General features: G+C 43.0%; 1 protein-coding gene across 3 annotated transcripts in view; it reads left to right on the top strand.

The window, feature by feature from the left end:
• Positions 1-20987, top strand: part of MDGA2 (MAM domain containing glycosylphosphatidylinositol anchor 2) — a 267795-nt gene that overhangs the window by 231885 nt on the left and 14923 nt on the right. For all 3 annotated transcript variants that reach the window (XR_010622915.1, XM_065748210.1, XM_065748222.1), the window contains 2 exons: positions 12850-13027; positions 20347-20367. Coding sequence is in view for 2 of the 3 variants with exons in the window: in XM_065748210.1 (XP_065604282.1) it covers positions 12850-13027; positions 20347-20367 (199 nt within the window). In the remaining variant the exon portion in view is untranslated. The remainder of the gene's footprint in view (positions 1-12849; positions 13028-20346; positions 20368-20987) is intronic.

Here is a 20987-nt window from a genome sequence, read left to right as displayed (position 1 = left end):
ATGGCATTCTCTTTTGTTTTGCTACAAAAAATTTACAGGAGCTGTACATCAAAATGTATACAAAAATGTGATTCAGAGCCTGTCAAAAATATGCAACCAAATCTGTGGTAATTAATTTTAAGGGAGGATGTGGGAGAGCTGAAAAGGCGAATTGAAATGTACATTGGAATATTTCTGGTGTTGTTTTTGTGAAAGATTTGAAACATTCTCCATTTCAGAGGAATATAAACTGTCCTGAAAGTTTCTTCACAGCCCTCATTTCCTGTAGGACATTCAAGCAAGGCTTCTTCTCTTACATCTGTGCTCATGAAAGGGGAGACAGAGAATTTAGCAGGGAAGGAAAAGCAGAGGCATGGCTCTCATTGCTTTTTGTTGGGATTGGTGAACTGAATTAGAGTAGGGGTGGCTGTGTTTGACAGTTTTCAGCTGGCAGGACTGACTGCTCATTCTTCACAAGATAGAGGCCTGCATTTCTGAGCAGCAAGCCAGAGCTGCTTGACATTTGCACCAAATTCTTTGAATTGACGTTTAAAACATGTTTTACATCCTCTGTTTTTCTGATAGAGAAAGCAAATATTTATGTTCATTTTGGGGGATAAAAAAAAAATCAAATGAAATGAGCTCTACTTCATTACCAATTTTAATTCCTGTTTTAAATTATCTTTTGGCTTAACCTTCTTAATGAAACAAGGATCAGGACACCATGCTGCCTGTCTTTGCTGCAGGTACTTCCAGTGTCTGAGCACAGCTCATCCTGTTGGTCACATCTGTGGGGATGGAGGTGTCGTGGATGAGGACATGCAGTTACAGAAAACACTGAAGGGCATTGCATTAATTAAAAAAAAAAAAAAAAAAGCTTGGATGTGGGTTAGATTGTGTGAATTCTCTGACTTTGCAGCAAGTTCTGTGGATACCTTGTGTTCTTGGCCAGTCTCTATTCTTTGCCTTCAGAATCACAGAATTGTAGGAGTTGGAAGGGACCTCCAAAGATCAATGAGTCCAACCCCCTGCCAGAGCAGCTCCAGCCCAGGTTGCACAGGTAGGCGACCAGGAGGGTCCTGAATGTCTCCAGAGAAGGAGACCCCACCACCTCTGTGCAGCTCCAGTGCTGCATCACTGCACTGTGAAGAAGTTCCCACACACATTGGTGCAGATCTTCCAATGCTTCAGTTTGTGGCCATTTCCCCTCGTCCTATCACCACACACTGCTGAGAAGAGTCTGGCCTCATCCCTTTGCCTCCTGCTTCTTAGATACTTATAGACATGGATCAGATCCCCTCTGAGTCTTCTTTTCCTAAGGCTAAACAGACCCAGGTCTCTCAGCCTTTCCTCATAAGGGAGGTGATGACTCAGGCATACCCATGCTATCCTCCATGTATATTTCACACAGCAAAAACCAGAGGTCACTGTGACCAAGTCTCCTTCTTGACGTTCACCAGCAATGTACAAGCCGTCAGTTCCTAAAGGACTAATCTTGCATGGGGAGAAGGAGGAGGAGGTCACCATGCTCTTGAGCTTGACGGGGTGATGGTAACGCAGTCAGTGGCACTTGGGCTGGTGCATGGTTATCACACTCCATTCTCACTTGCTCTTTCTCAGCAGAAAAATCTGCAAGATGAATTGATTACTCCCGCAAATGCGGTGTATCAGTCAAACTTTAGGAAAAGTTCAGAAGAAAATGGAGTGAATTGAAGAGCAATTTAGTGAGAGAAATTACTGAAGCTAGAGGAATTTATTTTTGCAAACAGCTTAGTTGTTTTCAACTAAATTTAAACATGTGGTAGGGCTGAGGCTCCCTTCGCTGTGGTACTCATGCACACAGCCCAGCACAGCTGAGTGGTGCAGTCGGGCTGCAGGGGTTGTGTTGCATGGAAGTTGCTGGCCAAAGTGAAGGCTGTACGTTGCAATAAGTCAAAACTGTTTCAAAACCTCTATCTGTAAATGGCACCAATGGTTTTCCTGTTAGTTTCAACTTCATATAATGTCATCCAGTTGTTCAAAATATTAAAGGATTTCAAAAACTTAAAACCAACAGCAGAATAGCACAGCGAAACCTTGAAAATGGAAAATCTATGTAAAATCTACAGCATATGTCATAAGACAAATGCTAGACAAGTGGGAGTTGTGTCTGACATGTGACATACTTTTCAACATAGTAAATGATAGCATAAATAACTGCAGTTCTAACATAAATGAAAAGGCCTGTGGGTGTTAGAGAATGTTCTCCTCAAAGATCCCCAAGCCCAACCCTACCCATCCCCACTGCCCACGCCCCTCAGTGCCGCATTTCCACATTGTTGAACACCCCCAGGGATAGTGACCCCACCACTCCCTGGTTCATTACCACTCTTTTGGAGAAGAAATGTTTCCTAATATCCAACTTGAACATCCCCCGGTGCAACTTGAGGCCATCACCTCTCATCCTATCACCTGGGAGCAGAGGCCAGCCCCCATCTCACCACTACCTCCTGTCAGAGAGTTATAGAGTCTCTCCTGAGTCTCTTCTTCTCCAGACTGACCCAGACCAGCTCTCTTAGCTGCTCATTATGTGTTATGTCTTCTTTCTCTTCCACATCCAAGACCTGTTTCAAAGACAGATGAGCTGCATTCTTCCCGTGCCTGTGAGACACATCTCGAAAGTCTATGTTTCACTGAATAGACTTCATGCCACAAGCTTATTGGCACAGCTTCTGTGACATGAGTCTAGGAAAGAAACACAGATAAGGGACAGGAATACTGCTTGTAGACCTTGCTTTGAGAAAGGTGTTTTCACCTCTGCGTATTTAGGGCAGCATCATGATTCACTCTTAGAGGTGCCTCCCCAGATCTGCATGGGCAGCCTGAGACCTGGGCATCCCATGTCACTACCAGCAGGTTATCAAACCTCATGCTGGGCTTTCCTTTACAGCATCCCCCCCTCTGTCCTCCTGCTTCCACTTTGCAGTGAAGAAAAGAACACCTACTGTTTTTTTCCAGTTGGCCAAGTACCAAGTATTTGCTTCATTTCTGGTCTTCAGTAAGAAATGGAAGTGCTCTTGCATGGTTTCTGGATGAGGAGCTACAAGATATGGTTTAGTGCTTGTGGTAGCAATGGTAATGGGTGGACGGCTGGACTAGATGATCTTGTAGGTCTTTCCCAACCTTGTGATCCTATGGTTCTATGATTCTATGTCTGACTAAGAAAGCTGAGCATCCATTAACATCTCCTTCTGCACTATTCTGGTGATCTGAGAAGAATGTCTGTCTTCTGACCTCACTGGCAGGCTTCTAAGTCCTCTCAGGTTGCATATATATCCACACATCAAGACAGCATACAAGCAGGAACCATTAGATTGAGGTCTGTCTGCATTTTCCCAGGCACTGTTAACGAGCACGTTTACAAAATGAGCACCACAGAGCTCACAATGAGATTAACTGTCCTGTTTCCCAGTCATCTGAGAGTGAGTCAGCTGAGGCTTCACCCTGTCTGCTGCTGCTGGTACAGGAGTGGCCCCAGCACCGAACTCAAACCCATTGGCTGTGATGTACTGCATCTGTTGGTACAACCGAGGCCAGGAAGGATTGATTTATAAAAGCCCTGTGCAAATTTCATTTACCACTTGGAGAAAAGAGATGTTAAAAGACAGTGATTAAATGGGCAGTTCTTTAGACTGTGCTTGCCCCTAAAAGAGTAGTCAAAGCACAGCATGTTAGCTGTGTTTATACTGAGTGCATGCTCTCCTCAAAGAATGTGTGTTACAGAAATTTTCAGCTGCTGGGATGCGCGATCCATCCCTGGAGACAACTGCTTCATCCATTCTTTTGCTGCTGGAGAAGCTTTTATTTTCCTCTGAAACATACACATATTTAAATTGAATACAAGCTACATTGCTATTCCATAAGCAGATCAGCACCCTGCTGCAATGCATCTGCGTTTTGGATCTGATTTAAAACATCAAAGTTACATTTCACGAACTTCATTAAAAATCTAGAGACTATTTCCCTTCCTCTCATGCAGCGATTGTCTTAAGTATTTAAGAAATGCTTTGTTGAAACACTCCCATCTGACAGTTGAGCTGTTATTTTTTGGCAAAAAAAAACACAAAAACAACCCACAAACGCTCTTACTTAAAAACTTAAGCAGCATCAGCATGTTCACTCTCCTCAGAAATGCACATTGGCAGCATGTGCTTATCTCCTTGCATTATTACCCCTTGATCTGTTTGTGCAGAGTCTCACGTAGGTTGCTTAACATGCAGTCTTGGTTTTCCAATTCATTTACCCAGACAACGGAGCTTGTTCTCTGCATCCGCTGCACAGCAAAGCAGTTGAGTTTATTGTCCCAATTGCAGCCTCATTCATTGATTTGTGACTGCGTATTTTCATTTTAAAAGCATCATAATAAATGGTAGTTTGTAAATACCTTTCAGAAATCACAAGAAATGAATTAGTTCAGTGGTGACAGGAGTTCCCTGTGTGCTGTTCGAGGTGCGCTCAGGGCAGGTTGTAGCATTGGCTGAGCTCAACTCAAACATCTGCACTGAAACGTGCACTTTGTATTTTTGGATACTTTGCTGAGCATGAAAATGTCATTGTTAGAGAAGTCTAAAGTGTTTAATTCAACCCTAGGTTGATGACACATTGATAGCTGTACCTCTTGTTGCCCTGATGAAAGCAGTGCGTTATCTCCTGCAGATGAAGCTGCTGTCTGACACGCAGAGTCACGTCTGTGTTTAACAAACATGGTGACCCACGGCAGTGCTTTGCATGCAGACTATAAGGTGTGAGGTCAGCAGAATGAGTAATACCAAGTGGTGTTATAGCCAAGATATTTTGTAGGTGGTATAGTTAGACAGATTATTGCGATGGGAAAAAGGGAAAAATGCTCACCTACGTCCTAGGCTCACGATAGGAAACTCCAAAGGAGCAATCTCCAAAAAAAAACCAACAAAAACCTTCCCTAGTGGTGGCCAGCCTTTACATGGGGGCTGGGAGAGGTGGGGTCAGACTCCTTCTGCTCACACAGTGCACTGCCTTCACCTGTGCTCCCATGGCTGACTCAGTGCTCACCTCAGCTGATCTATCAGTGGTTCAGGCTGTGATTCAATGTTTCCTGTACACAGAACCACAGCAATGCTTTGCATGCAGACCCATGGCAGTACCTTGCATGCAGATACACGGCAGTGCTGCTGGTGGTGCCCATTTCACTGTGCCATGCTCTTTGCTGTGTGGGCAGCAGCATATGAACCTAAGATTTGCTATGTCGCTGAAATGAGTAAACTTTCTCCTAAAACCATCCTTACCAAGGCTTTGTAATGGACCCACCTGTTGTGAATGCATACCAAAATAGAGATTAAAAGTGGAAAGCTTTGTTTAGGAGACATCTGACAGTAGCAAAGGAACAGGGAAGCCTGTGCCACCGGGGTGAGGAACAGGGCAGCTCATGTTTAATCCTGAAGAGTTGTGTGCATTCATCTAGGACTTAGACAATTCTGATGTCTTAACACAGATTCTGCTGGCTTACATCACATTTTAGTCTTTAAGAGAAAGATATATTTGAATGCAGTGCATTGCATTCAGGGTTATGTCTGATCTGAGCCCAAACAGTAGAGAAGTCTGCATTGTGACCTTTACTGAGAACAAAATGATGCAGCCTGCTCCCAGTCTACGGGTGCCTCAGCTCTTTCCAATAAACTGTGAAATTCTGCCTTTACTCAAAGGGCATGGAGGGATAGATCCTGTACATGAGAAAGGCACGGTGCATTTACTGACATCCCCAGGAGAGTCTTTAACCTGTTCAGAGTCATGTAACACTGCCATTCCCTTCCTAGAATAGGAATGGAATGAAGTGTAAAAAGTGGAGGGGAAGGGGGAGAAGGGGGAAGGAAAGAAGGGGGAAGGGGAGTGGGAGAGGAGAGGGGAGGTGAAGAAGAAGGAGAGGAGAAGGAGAAGGAGAAGGAGAAGGAGAAGGAGAAGGAGAAGAAGAGAGAGAATGGCCAACCCAATGTTAGCATACCTTCTAGCTCTGTTACCAGTTTTGTTGCCTTATACACACCCAGAAGACATCAGATTTACTGCACTGCTTAGATCCTGTCCATGAGCTTTGAGCCTGCCCATGGCTGGAGCAGAACCGTTCATCTGCAGGGAAGGAAGGGTGGCACTGGAGTGCTGTGGTCTGATAGCCAACCATTTCTAGCCCTGCTGCATCAGTGGAGAATACAGCCAGTGTCAGGTGCAGCCCACGAGGCCCTTTTGTCACTGTGACTGGATGCATACAGTCTTAATGCAGACTGGTGGATGCCTTTTTGGTTTAATTCATGGAGTGAGGATGCACTCAGATTTGGGAATAGTAATACTGAAATACATGCTGCAGTCAGAATAGCTATTTTGTGTTTCTAGGTAACTTGGGAATCTATAAGTCCTTATGGAAAGTCAGTGTAAAATAGAAGGAATTTCCACTTCTCAGTCACTGTTGCAGAGCCCATCATTTGTAACTGTCCCACTCAGCACTCAAACCAAAGGACAAGTATAACCTTGGGTGTCTTTCACATGCTGACTACACAGTTTTGGTCACCCTTCACTTGCTTCTGAAGGTGCTGAGGACTGCCAAGACATTGTCTGCACACAAGGAGCATTTTTGCATCTCATTACTAGCTCTTGGGTGAATATTCTGACATTTGTGTGTTTCAGCTTTGGATTTGGATTTGCAATGAGTGACCTAGATTTTGGTGTTCATATCTCAAGGCACCCCGTGCCTGTCTCCCATCAGCGCTCTGGTAGTTGCTTCCATTAAATGTGGAGTTCAGTCACAGGGTGAATCTGAAGGTCATGGAATAAATCAGCAATCATAGAGCACTGCTCATGTCATGTTAGGAACAGTGAGAAATTCAGAATTTTACACTAAAAGGCCATGAAGCCCTATATGTTGAATTTCCTCTCTGTTTTCTCGTGTGTTCTGTGCATTCAAAACTAACTCTGAAATCAACTCCGTTTCTACACACCAGAGAGTATCATCTGCCTGGAACAAACCCACGTCCTGCAGAGAGAACTTCCAGAGCTTACCTTAAAGCTCCAGCTTTGCTCAGCAAATGTTCCCCTCTGCCTGGGTGCCTGTAAATGCTGCCGTGCTTTTTCATGGCAATAAGCAGCAGTGGGATGGGGGTGGCAACAAACATGTTGGGGTTAGAGATGAAGCTTTCTCCTTTTATTTCCAGTGCAGACATCTCCAGTCCCAGGTGGTTGGTATGAGCAGGTCTCTTTGGCACCTCCAAGCAGTTTGCTCCTCTGCCTTCTGCCTTTCCTTTGGTCACACCTTGGCTTCTTTGTAGCTTTGACTTCAGTTTTCATTGAGCAGCATGCAGATTCAGGCACACTCAAATATGCATTGTGTGCTTGGAAAACAGGGTTCTATTGAAGGCTACATGGGCAGTAGCTGCAAAAAGAAGCACATAATTTTGTGTCCATGCCCTAGCAAATTCCTATACCCACCCATGTACTGGTACAGATCCAGTTTGCCATAAAGGAAAACATGAATAGAAATTAATTTTATCACCTTTCTTACTAAAGAAGGGTGTACCTATTGCACATACAGAGGTTTCTCTTTATCCCTTCATATAAGGTTATCAGAAGCAAAGAAATGCTGAAAAAGGCCTTTAAGCAATGAACAGCCTACACTGCGATCTCTGTAGCCAGTGGACTGAAGCATCCTAATTCAAATTTTAAAAGATGTTTTCATGACCATTCATTTGTATAGAAAAAAAAATATTGAAACAGAAGGCAGTGTAGTTAACATAGGTTTCAGAGGTGTGTGTGCTGTGTTTTGCTTTTACTCTGACAAAACGGCGTCTCCCATTTCCCAGGTTAACTTGTCTTTGAAACTTCAAACATGGTACACAATTAAAGAGAACTTAATTGTTGCTTCATGTAGCTTCCAGATCTCTTGTGCCCATCTCTCCTTAAATTGCTCCCATTTGTTTCTCCAGCAAATATCAGCCAATGGTTTTGGATTGTGGACAGCTGTTTCTGGCATCCCAACCACTCATCCATCAGTTTTGTAGCCCATAAAAGCGTTCTGCATTTTGGATGCTGAGTTCCTAATTAATGGCAACCTGGAGACTTTTAGTTTCTTAAAAGAAGGAAAAGGAGGGTGATAATTTTCTGTGTACCACGTAAAACCAATTACACAAAGCTGTAAACACCAAGTAAATAAAATGAATGGCACAGCTGCACAGAGAGGTGGTGGTCCTTCTCTAGAGATGTTTAGGACCCGCCTGGATGCCTACCTGTGCAACCTGGGCTGGGAGCTGCTTTGGCAGGGGGTTGGACTTGATGATCCCTGGGAGGTCCCTTCTGACCCCTACAGCTCTGTGATTCTGTGAGGTATATAGAGTGGTAATGGAAGGTCAGGTAAAGAAAGCTTCTGGTTGGTTCTTGTGGGGTAGCAGAGCCCCAGGCCCTTGCTGTGTCCATATGTGCAGGGAGCAGAGAGCAAACCCAGGCTGAGCACGGGAACAAACTTGGTGCCTTGAGACTTCCAGCGACTGCGTGTGAAAATATGAAAGGAGAAAAGCAGTGTCATCAATAGTGACATTACATGAGGCACTGTGCAAAACAAACTGATGATGAGCGTGGCAGAGCGTGCATTGCAGCTGGCCTTGTTATTCTTGCCCGAATTACAGGTATTTGTCACTGCGAATCATTTCAGGGCCATAACTAGCCTTTGAAATGAAGCTGACACAGTTGCCACCTACCTGATAAGGCTTGTGTTGAAAACAAGAGAGCTCCAATCACGTTGCTGGGTAAATTTGTTAGGGAAGAGCAACCACTGCAGTTGTGCAGCAGTGATGAGGCGGCACTGCACAGATGCGCTCCCTCTGTGCTGTGCACAGTGGAAAAGCATTTGCCCATGGCCCAAGTATTTCCCAATGCTGTTTTATAGACATAACTGCTAAAGAATACTTTTTTTTTTTTTAGTTAAGGAAAATCGATTGTCATCGTTGTTATAAATTGTAAAGAAATCACTTTAAAGACCACTGCAGGTTTTTTTGTTTGTTTGTTTTTATAGGACTGTACAGTAAATTAATATACATGGCATTCTGTTGTCATTAATTAAAGAGATTCTTGTCTGACTTTTTGAGTCAGTGAAGAAATTTATGGCTGAAATCAATAGGCCAAGTACAATGGACTACAAATGTGTTTATTTTTTATAAGCATAACTGTGCGTCTGGGCAGTCAATATTTAATCATCCCATTGGATTAATTTCTCAGGAAATCTATACGTTCAAGTCTCGTAGCTCACATCGTGTTGGCTGATTTCACAACAGGAGATGAGGAATAAATGCGCCTTCACTGACAGCTCAGAGGAGATGGTTTCAGCCTGTTGCAGTAAAATGCTGTCGCACTTCTACAGTCCCCTTCCTCTGATGACAGGGAAAGGCATTTTACTTTTCTGTTAGCGTTAGGGGACAGATATTTCTAAATATTCTAAGGTAACCAAGAGAAGTGAAGAGTCCCTTTGAAGCCTGCTGTGCTCCAGATAGACTGAACGTGGGTATGCTCTGTTGAATTAATCACAAGCTGTTAAAAAATGCTCTGGGACCCTAAGTATATTTTCCTCAGTTCTTTCACAGTCATTCACGGACCTTTGGAAAGTTTTCCTTTCAGTCTGGTCAACAGATTTCCAAGCGTGCAATCCATCCTTGTCTTTGTAAGAAAACAGCTTTGGTTCTAAGAACTTCCTCAGGAGTTCCTATCCACCAAACCGTGGTTCTCCCTAATTGTAAAGCTGCAAACACACAGATTGGCGTGTGGGCTGAAGCTTTATGATGATGTTTACTTCTGCATTCTCCCTCTGAAGCATGAATCTTGATTTTGGGGATGCTCGAGGCCAGGGTGGCTGGGATCCTGGGCTACCTGTTCGGATTGGAGGCACACAGCTCATGTGTGGACCCTTCCATCCAACCATGCCATTTCCTATTTCTGAGTAGAAAACACACAGTCTGTACAATAAGGAGACTCATCAGTCAGTGAATGTTGGGTAGATAGCTTCGATGACCTGGGCAATGCCCAGCTGGCTCCTGCCCTTAGTGGGAGCTAGAGGACAGGGTGTAAAATGCAGTTGTTCTTTGTGTTTTATGGCTGAGACTAAGAGTGTGGGTTCTTCCTGCAGGGGTCTGGCTTTGCAGGGCTGCCCAATGTTGTGCAAAGAGTTTGAATGGCTGTGAATGAATCTCCAGTATTGAGAGGGTCTTGTCTGTTTCAGCATTGCTGCTAGGTGCCTCGGCATCGTAGAGATCTTTAGAAATATTGTGCTAGAAAGTCTGTGTTTCTCTAGCTGTTCGCATAGCTCTCCAGCTCCATATCAATAGTCCCTTCATATCTCAAGTGGAAAGGAGCTCTGCTTCATGTTAGTTCTAGCTGCTCGCATTGGCAAGCTGATGAGCTTCGTGCTCAATTTCAACAGTGTTGGGTGTTAATATTTTATTACTGCCCAGCTCTGAACACTATTGCTCTTTCCCCTGGGACTTGGGAAGGGGCTGCAGCCACCCTGACAGCTCCCTCTGCCCAGAGGATGGGCAGGATGTGAGCTGAGCATTGCACAGGCAGTGGGGGTACCTCTGTGCTTCATTTGTTCAGCAGCAGAGCCGAAAAATAAGGTGAGGGGATGTTTCGTGTCACAACTAGCCACAATTTTGAGATGTTTGTGGATTGTTTTTTTATGGTTTCCATGGTAAAAATAGGAATTAGAATAGAGCTGTTGTTGATTGCAAGGCAAAAAGATTTGTGTTGCTTCCTATGGAGAAACACCAATATCCAGGACTAGCTTCGGATGCATAATACTGAAATGAAAATGAAACTGTATTTCTTTCAGAATAAGTAATATATTGGAGTTGCTTTATTTGCTTTCGTGGGTTGTTGGAGAAAAGGGTGATAATCCAAAGCTGAGGCTGAACATGATAGACATTCATGACTAGTTACAGTAATGAAAACTGTAAATATGAATGATTAATTATGAAAAATATTTGCCAAAGTGTTTCAGTATTCCTCATCCAAAATTTGGGTGTAATGGGAGCATGTTTTTCAGTAGACCTCTGTAAGGAGTCAGAAATACCTTTGAGCATCATCTGGCCAGCTTCAGGCAGTGCAGGAAGGCAGCGTTAGCTCACACAACCCATTGCACAATGCCATATTCGCAAATGCAATTGGCAGCCAACCTGCTGGCATGAAGCATGCAGTGGGGAAACCACTGATTGTGTTTGCTCCCCAGAAATATATTTGTATTTTGTAATATGTTTAGATAAAGTTCTGCAGAGTTGAATGTCTCTTTGGTTCTTAGCAGAATGGCTTCGGTTCAAAGGAGCCTTAAAGATCATCCAGTTCACAGAATCACTGAGTTGTAGGGGTTGGAAGGGACCTCTAGAGATCATCCAGTCCAACCCCCTGCCAAAGCAGCTCCCAGCCCAGGTTGCACGGGTAGGTGTCCAGGTGGGTCTTGGATGTCTCCAGAGAAGGAGATTTCAGTTCCACCCCCCCTCCCCCCAGTCATGAAATAATATTTAGTGGTGTACAAGTCATGTGGTCAGCTGTTAAAAAAAGTCTTGCAGAGTTTAGGGAATCTAAAAAATATATATAAACGTAAAAAAAATAAAAGGCAGAGGTAACACATAAATCATTTCATTTGACTTGCTCAAGAATTGCTCTTGCTATTTGCATGTAATTGTTGTCCTGTTATGTAGTTTAATAATCCAGGACGTGACATCTGCCCACTGCTATACACTAAAAGCCTGGAGTCTCCTCGTTTTACTACGAATATCATTCATCTGAGTGAAATGTGCAAGATTTTAGTGATGTCAGTGGATTTCTTTCTTTTTTTTTTTTACATCAGCAAGCTAAACTTTTAGAATGAAAGATTCTCTTTTTTTAATAACCATGAAGCTCTGCGTGGAATAACTGAGAATTTCAGTGCACTCACAGCTGAGGTGTGCTTACTGGAAAGTCTCATCTTAGCAGCAGTGCACCTGTGCAGTTATCTTGGGATGCGTGGTAAATATTTAATGATTTTTCCTTTGTTTCCTGGAGATAGCATCTGTAATAAGCCCAGGCACCTACGAGTAATATTGCAGTGTCAAGTCACTGTGCTGCCCAAAATGTATGTAATTTCTGCATGTCTCTAAATTACCAGACATTATAGAGAGAATGTGGCACTCTCTACTTGTGATGCCTTCTTCTTAATTGGATTTTTTTTTCTTGGTAAAGCATATAAATAACAGAAACTATAGATTTTGATGTTGAAAACACTGCAGTCTATAAAGCACAAAAATCTATGCTTTTTTTTTATTTAATAAAACACCCTCTTGTTTGCTCCTGTTGACTTTCATTGTTCTCTGCAATCCATCCATCTTGGACACTGCAAGGGCTACTGTTAATTGTGCACTAAGGCCATTAACAGCCAGCCTACTTCTTTCTTACTCATCAACAAAGATAGTAAGTGCCCGGAAACCAAACTGCATCTCAGTTCTCCAGGATGATCTCATTAGCTCCAAATGACACCCCAAATGACAGCTGTGAAACTTCATTGCCTGAAAGAGGGAGGGGCTAGGCACCTGTAGGAAGGAAGATAATGGAGGGAAGAGGGCTGCTGGATGTGGGGAGCTAATTTACCTGGATTGTTAGATGGGAGGGGATAGCATGGACTCTGAGCCAGGGAGGTCAGGCTCCAGGAAGTGATGGAATGACCTGAAATCAAACTTTTTTTTTTAAGGGAACTTGTGGGTCAGCACAGGTTTGTGTCTACTTCCCTTCAGTCCTAAGGTGAAGATAGCATCTGCCTCAAAAGTTCTGACATTTGCATTCTTTTTTTTTTTCTTTTAGGCTGGACAACAGCGTTGGTGGGAACAGGAAATTACAGTGAATGGAAATATTCAAAAGGGAGAATTAATCACCTACAATCTAACTGAGCTGATCAAGCCAGAGGCCTACGAAGTCCGTCTGACACCCATCACCAGATTTGGAGAAGGGGACTCCACTATTCGGGTCATCAAGTATAGTGGTAAGATCTTCCAGTACAAGGAAATGCATCGTGGCACCTTCTGCACAGTTGGGTCTTCTGTATGGGTGTGGTTGTTTTCTGTTGCATGCTATGAACTAACTGCCAGTCCAGCAGTCAGCTGCCCAAACCCCAGATCAGAGCAGCTTCTGTGATGCCAGGATAAAAATACAACAAACTAATGTTATCTTCGTGAATTGATCTTCACAAATCAATGGCATCTTCATTTTCAGGAGTTAATTCTTATCTTAAACACTTGTTAGGGCAGCAAGTTTTGCAAAGCTTTTCTTCAAAACAAGTAACATTCTGAAGGTGTCAAATCAGTATTTTGATGTCATCTTTTTTTTTTTTCTTTTGGTCAGAATCAGCATGTTTTGGGAAGTTTCTGTTTAATTATGAGTGCTTACAATAATCCTGACTCTTCCTAGTCCTGTGCAAGTGGGAAAGGATGTTTCTGTATATTCCTCCTAAAGTTTGCCATGACTAGGGTTTGTCCACTTGGCCAGGAAATAGAGAGTATTTCTACAGCCTTTCATTCAGTCCCACAGCTTTACCAGGAATTAATTCATAGAGCTCTGAATACAACTCAGAATACCTTCCTGAGGGTATTAATATAATGAATAACTGAATTACTTCTTTTTTTTTGTCTGAAAATATAATGAGTGGACATGACACGCCTCAGAGAGAAGGCAGCTCTACTGAAGACATCCATGCCCAGTTTACCAAATGTGCTGAGTAGGAAGTTTTTATAGTTGAAAAAGGGAAGTGTGTGTGCCAGGGGAAGATATTCTTAAGCATGGAGCCATGGAAGTGTGAGTTTTCCATGGAACCTTGTTAATCCAGTGTGACAGAAGCCCTGTGACACATGGGTCATGTCACAGCCAGCTACGTAGGTCTGGTGGTTCCAGCAGCTGGATCCTGCTGTGCTGATACCTAAGAGAGCCCGAAGCTGGAAATCATGTACAGCAGAAGAGCCAAAAGAAACCTGCAAGCCAAGAGTTACTTTCCAAAATCATTATCAAATAACTTGAAATAGTGAACAAATGTGGGGAAAAAAGTAAATGTCTTGTATGTCATTTGTAGAACGCCCAACTCAACCTCATCATAAATTATTTTTAGCACTCTATTAATAGCAACAGGACATTAAACAACCTCAAGAGAAATTCCAAGTAACATAGTTGCACATTTCACTCGGTGCCAGATCAATGGTGATGGATGAATCTTAAATTCTGCTTCTTATAACAAAGTGTTTGCAAGTATGTGTTTCTCAGAGCTCACCTTGGTAAACACTCAGTTAGAAAAATTGTTTACTCAATCTGGGGACACACAAATGAGGAGAGATTAGTCATTCTGCTGCAATTCCTGTTGGACATTTGCTCCTCATTGGGTCTCTACCAAGGAAGTGTCTGTGTTCCATTGTTAGTGGTGGGTAGACATTTTCTTGAGGCTTGCAGATGACCCAGGGTCTTCTGAAAGGTGATCAAGAGCAGACGTTTTGTGGACATTTGTCGTTTCTCTGTAGCTGGCTTGATGTCTGTGCTGGTTGTGATAGGTGGGTTTGTGTCACTTGCCCTTCCTGTTTACCTTGAATTTTCTCCCATGATGTAAATACTGACCAGTACTCCAACCACTGGACCAGGGGGAAAAAACAGCCGTGTTCAGCACGTGGTCACAACTGCTGCACTTCAGTGGTGGTTGTGCTCTGTCAGGGCTCAGGACATGGACTGAGGTCTCGGCTGTGGCTCACAACAGCACTGAGTTTGAGCTGTTATTGAAACGTTGTGTAATTTCCATTTCTAGCCCAGGTATGGACTCCTGATCCTCATTCCCATGCAACGTAAAATACATATTTGGTCTACAGCAAATTTCTTCTACTACAATCAGCACAGATGTGAATGACATTCTGTTTCAAACATGCTGATTGGGAGCCAAGTAGAATCCAGCTGCCCAGGAGACATGGAGCCCACGTTGTGCTCCAGGTGGAGGGATGCTCCTGCAGTGGTGCTCAGTGCCATCACTCCAATGTCAACACCAATGTCAACAAATGCAGTTTAATCATAAGCCAGGTGCTAATAGGACAAACCTAGAGTGACTTCTCTTTGAAGAGGGGTTCCAGAGTCGCTGAGGCTTTATGTGTTTCAAATACACATTTTATCTCATCATTTGCCCAAGCACTGTAGTGTCAGCTAGCTATTACCAGACTAATTTTAAGCATGTTATAACTCCAGCTATAAAATAATGATACTGCATACATTACTGTGGTGCGAATCCAATAGCTACAGTCTGAAATGCTAGAATCTTAGAAAAGCAGCTAATGGGCTAGCAGCACGCACAGCAGCAGACCAGAATTGAAATAGAAATAATAATAAACATTACCCAGAAAATAGAAGACATAATGTGAATCTTTCTTAAATGGAGAAGATAAGTTTTGACAGATTTCTGCCCATTACCTTTGCTAAGACCTTAAGCACACGCACACACAAATAACCCAACCACAGTAGAATCTTCATATTTTCAATATAGTTTCATCCTGTACGTGTGTGCAGTTTTGATCAGTGCCCTGCAGACACACTGGACTTCAACCACATCCCTTCTGGTTTCTCACCCCACTGCTTCAGAAATACTTTTTTGGGAGCATGCAGCAGTTGAATATCTTGCAGTATTGCAGTAAGTTGCAATATCTTGTTCTGCTGGAGATCATCTCATCCAATCTACTCATAGCAGGCTGTCCAGGGCCATGGGTCCTGATTGTCTTCATGGATGGAGACTCCACAACCTCTCTGGGCACCCTGCACCAGAGTTTGACCATCTTTAGTGTAGAAAAGCTTTTTTCTTAAGTTCAAATCGTATGCATTTGTATTGCTGGTAAGGATTCCCACCAAATGCATGTTTTTCAGCATTGTAAGCAGATTAACAAGATTTCACCCCATTTTAAAGAAACGCAGCCAGTGTGAAAAGCAGATCAGACGGATGATAATTAGAGCTGCTAAAAATGGCAGCAGCGTCTTTTGCCTTTAATGAATGCATTCCCCTTTACACTTGAGTATCAGCTCAGTGCAGATAGGGGATAGACAGACCGTGGCCTATAGGAGTTATTTTGACAGCTGAAACTTGTCATGTGTAGTATGACAACCACGGGTTGGTGCTGCTCGAAAACGATTTTTCAAACTAGTCTTAAAGTGTGTGAGAATCAACGTGACATTTCTAGCACACTGGTTGTGTTTGCTGCCTTACCAGAGAGAATGAGATTTCCCCGGATTTCTCCTGGTGGATGAATCACCCTTTAGACATGCCCATGTCTCCCTGTGACTTTAGGGACACTCTTAGATGAGGTGTCTTAACGTACAAATAGCTGAAGTTAAGTCACATTACTCCTGCCTGTGCAGTCATTTTTATTGGGCTGTGCTGCAGAGCGCATCACATTTTAAATTACAATCCACAACTGGAATGTTAGGGGGAAAATGCTCATATATACAAACAACAGCTTCCAGTGTGCTAGCCTGCTGGTAGCCATCTCATTGTCCAAAATTAGGAGACTTCCAAAGTACTACTAAAGTAGGAAAGGCCTTATTAATGAGCTCTTTACAGTATGCCCTGCCAAGCTGGAGCTATACATACAAAAACTCCCTGTTATCCAAGCCCACGAATCAAAATCTCACATACAGCAGAAGCATTTCATAGGGTAATCCCTTGCCTGCCATGAGTTATTTTCTCCTCCATGCAGAGGAGGAGTGGGAGAAAGGAACAATCATCACAGTAGGAGTGACATTGATAATTACAGCCAAACATCACTTGACAGATTCTTTGGGAGGTGCATATGTTACTCTGCTTGTGATCACAGTCTGGCAAGTAAATACTAACAGGGCAGTTTAAGTAGCACTAATGAGTGTTTTGAAGGCTAGTACAAAACAGATAAGTCTTCTAGTAACAGGTTCAATATAATCTCCATCACTTTACATAAATCTGTGTCAGCCTCCGTGATGCAAACAAGCAATAAAGTCCTCCAGCTATTCCAATTAACACTATTTGAGATATGCACTCATGGTTAAATATTTCTAACCAGTGGTAAACAAGCAAGTTAATCTCATTTCTGTGAAAGGAGCCCAAACCCCAGCATTGCTACTATTGTATGTAGAATCAGCCCTCCGTGACTTGGCAGGTAGATGATGGCTGCCAATCACTTTGCAGCCCTGCCTGTCTATTCTTATACAGGTTTAGAAACTGCCAAGACCGTGGATAGAAGAAGTATATGTAGTTGCTCCATTTATTATTGTTTTTATTATTATATTTCTGGGCCCCAAGAAACAAAAAAAAAAAAACAACCATCAAATAGAGCATAAATTAAAAAATTTATGGGCGTACACAGATGTAAGTATGAGGCTGTTTTATAAGTAGTATGCAGAGTCACTTACCATCATGGCAGGAAGAAAGCCTTGTCTGCATAGAGAATCAATATTTACAATGAAGACTGCTTTCCTCTATGCAAACCAAGCTATTTTAGAGGTATAGAGGTATGGACTCCTGATCCTCATTAAAGCTTTTAGATCTGGTTGTAATTACTGCAAGTAGGCAGCAGTTTCCAGTAGTGGAAAACACAGCAGCTGACCATATAGCATATTAACCTCTAGCTTTATGTTTCTCATAGTTAGCACGGCTTGCAGCTATGTTTTTAAAGGGGGGCACAATGTCTCAGTGTCTGTGCAAATTCCTGAACAAGTGTCTGTGCCGGGAAGGATCTCTGGGACACGTTGCTGTTTATATGCAGTTACATGCAACACAAGGGCAGGCATTAAGAACAAACCATAATGCCCACATTTTTCTGCTATCACCTGCACACGTATAGATCACTGACAAGTTGAAGTCATCCAACAAGCTGAAATTCTAGTGGGCTTTATTCCACGCTGGAGAAAAGGCAGAGAGATTAAGGGATCATCTGCCTCTGCTCTACCCAAGCTCACATCTTTCCTGACGATTGGTTCTCCTCCTGAGATTCCCCAGCACAAGCCAGGCCAGCAGAGCAGAGCAGCAAGAGCCCTCGGAGGCACAATGCCTTTCCAGATGTTCCCAGGCTTGGGAAATGCTCCATCAGTCATCCATTGGTTTATCTCCATGGCTAATTTAACGTGCTGCCCACGTGTTGTGCACAAGCAACCTTACCTTTCAGCAGTGAGACCCAGAGCTGTCACACTTAATTGCAGGGCAGCTTTGTCCACCATTTAGGAGACTGAGCTTTCTGGGTTGTTTTATTTTCCGTTTTCTTTTATTTTTCTAGTTCGTTTTGTTAGATAAGTTCAGCCTAACTTCTTCAATTTGTTTTTCTGCTTTTGTCAATCAGTTTGAACTGCAGCTAGCTTGGCAAGAAGCCTTTTTCACTCTGCTGTGAGCAATCTGAGTAGCATGACTCAAGGTTACACACTGATGATAGTTTCCATAAAAGCCTGTGCGTTTAGTTACAAAGCAAGCATCACTAAACATAGTTTCCAGCAATTTCAGCTAATTCCAAGTTCAGTCACTCAAGAAGCTCAAAAAGTGAATGTTTCCTGGTGAATGAGAGGTAATTTGTTGCTAAAAGCTGTGAGGTTGTCTAATATAATGTAATGACTAAGTTTCTGAAAATTGCACAGAGGCAAGTTACTGTTCATTTGTTTCAGTGAAGAAAGATTAGGTGGCAGAGTCACTGATTTAGACCTGTTTTAAAACTTCAGGTCGAGTTTGGAGCTAAGTAGAAACCATGGCTGGGGTCAGAAACTGAGAGTTCATGTGTCTGAACACACAGCTTGAGGATGGCAGTGAGACATGGAGCAACACTTACACGGAAATCAGGGGTTACCAGTTGGACGCATCGTCTGGAGATAGAGTTTTATTTCAAATGTCCTAATGATAACACACAGCTCTAATCGTGGGCTTAGCATCTTTCCATTTCTCATATGCATAAGGGCTTATAGCAGAAGAGCTCTGTTTCCTAAATCTCCCATCCTCAAATATACCCTTCTACAAACAGGCAGCACAGAAATGAAGACTTTTACTTCTCCCTCAGACCCAATTTCCAATGTTTAGCATTGTTCAGGTCAGTCTGGGCACAAACTTGGATAACCCATTCCATGGTTAAGATATCTGTAAGCATGACTAAGGCTTGGCTTTCATCCTGTTCCATCCTCTGGCTGATAGGTGAACCTCAGTATTACAGAATAAGGAATATAGAGCTTTTGGTGGTTTTGCTGAGGTTCTGTTAAACAAGAGTCCATATTTTATCAACTGTGCCAAGGCTGCCCAGCACCAGTCACCATGCTCAGTCACAAAGGGCATTGCATAGATCCAAAGAAGAACAGACAGAAAGAATATTTTTTGGCAAACTAATCTTAAGACCTCTTTGCAATGGTGGAAAATTGTTTTTGATGCCTCCCAAGAGGAGAAGTGGTCATGGACTGTTCCTGCCATGGGACAGGGTATGGGCAGAGGTGGATGCATAGGGGAGGGCAGAACTGCTCCAACACTTCTCTATTTCCAGCCCTGGAAAGCAACATCCAATGGGCATAGGTGCTGCAGTGCTGGCAGACTTGGGGGCAGCCCACCTCACCTTCCTTTGTCATCTAGAACATCTTTAAAATATTTCCCCCTAGTGGAGGATTTATGCAGCAGGCCTGCACGTTTTGCTGGTTTTTGTTGTTATTTATTTATTTATTTATTTATTTGCTTGGTTGCGTCTCTTGGTCTGATAAATTCTCTACTCAAACTCGCGCTTTTGTTTCCTGCTTCCTAAGAAGAAAATCGGGATTTCTGGGAAGAATGCAAGTGCTATCCATTGTCAAACTGAAGAATAATGCTGTTTATGTAATAGAAGAATAGTTTGTTACATTAAATATCCATGAACATCGATAAGACTGACAGTTGAGTGAGGCATGATGCAGAACCTCTGTTCTGGATGAATGCAGCCTGTGTTTTATGTTGGATTCCTACACAAAGGCCTCACCCTAAAGTTTTGATGTGCAGCTGTCCTCTCCCATACAGTGTCTGCTGATAATCTAGCTTTGATGCTTAATTACAGCATCTTATTCCCTAGGTTGCATGTGCTAGTGCTGGAGCACATGTGTAATGAGTGGAAGAGGCTTTTCTCATGGAAGCCATTGCCTTTGGCTAGTCAGGGAGCTGAAAAATTTGCTCAGAATGGACAGCATCAGTTTTGATGACTGTCTTAGCATGGGACCCATAATCAGGGACCTCGGGAGAGGGAGGAATGATCAGTGGGCAATTTAGGATCACTTCTGTGTTGGTTAATTAATTTTTTCCCTTTATGCTAATTTTATTTTTGCTCTGCCTTTCAGCTCCAGTAAATCCACACCTACGTAAGTATTTCTTTACCTTTGTTTGTCTTTTATCCAAATGAAGAGCTGTCCTTGCACTTGTTGTTGTTCATGGTTAAAAAGTGACTGACAATTATTCTACTTTCAGTTGTCATGCCCCTTAATTTTGTACACAAGCTGAGCTGGTGCCTGACAGTGTCATTCCTCTTGTTCTGCAAAGTGCTAGAGCAACAGTCAGTGGAGGAAGGACATATTGTAGCTCCAGCCCATCTTTCCTTCTCCCCATCCCAAGCAGTCCATCAAAGGAAAAACCTGATGCACTAAAAATAAGTTCAGTTTTTGGGTCATAGCAGATCAGTATGAAAGGGCAAAGCTGTAGTTTAGTCATAGAGTGGTAGAATCACCAAGGTTAAAAAAGACCTCCGAGATCATCCAGTCCAACTGGCTGCCTACCACATAAACCACATCCCTCAGTGCCACATCTGAATGGTTCTTGGTCACCTCCAGGGACGGTGACCCTACCACTCCCTGGGCAGCCCATTCCAGTGACTGAGCACTCTTTCAGAGAAGAAATGTTTCCTAACATCCAGCCTGAGCTTTCTGTGGCACAACTTGAGGCCATTCTTCCTAGACCTATTGCTACAATATTATTGCACAATATT

The sequence above is a fragment of the Cyrtonyx montezumae genome, unplaced genomic scaffold (assembly GCF_038088225.1).
Source record: "Cyrtonyx montezumae isolate F1298 unplaced genomic scaffold, pur_monq_1.0 scaffold_10, whole genome shotgun sequence".
NCBI lineage: Eukaryota > Metazoa > Chordata > Aves > Galliformes > Odontophoridae > Cyrtonyx > Cyrtonyx montezumae.
Note: the sequence above shows the minus strand (reverse complement) of the source record. Positions and strands in the feature narration are given on the sequence as shown.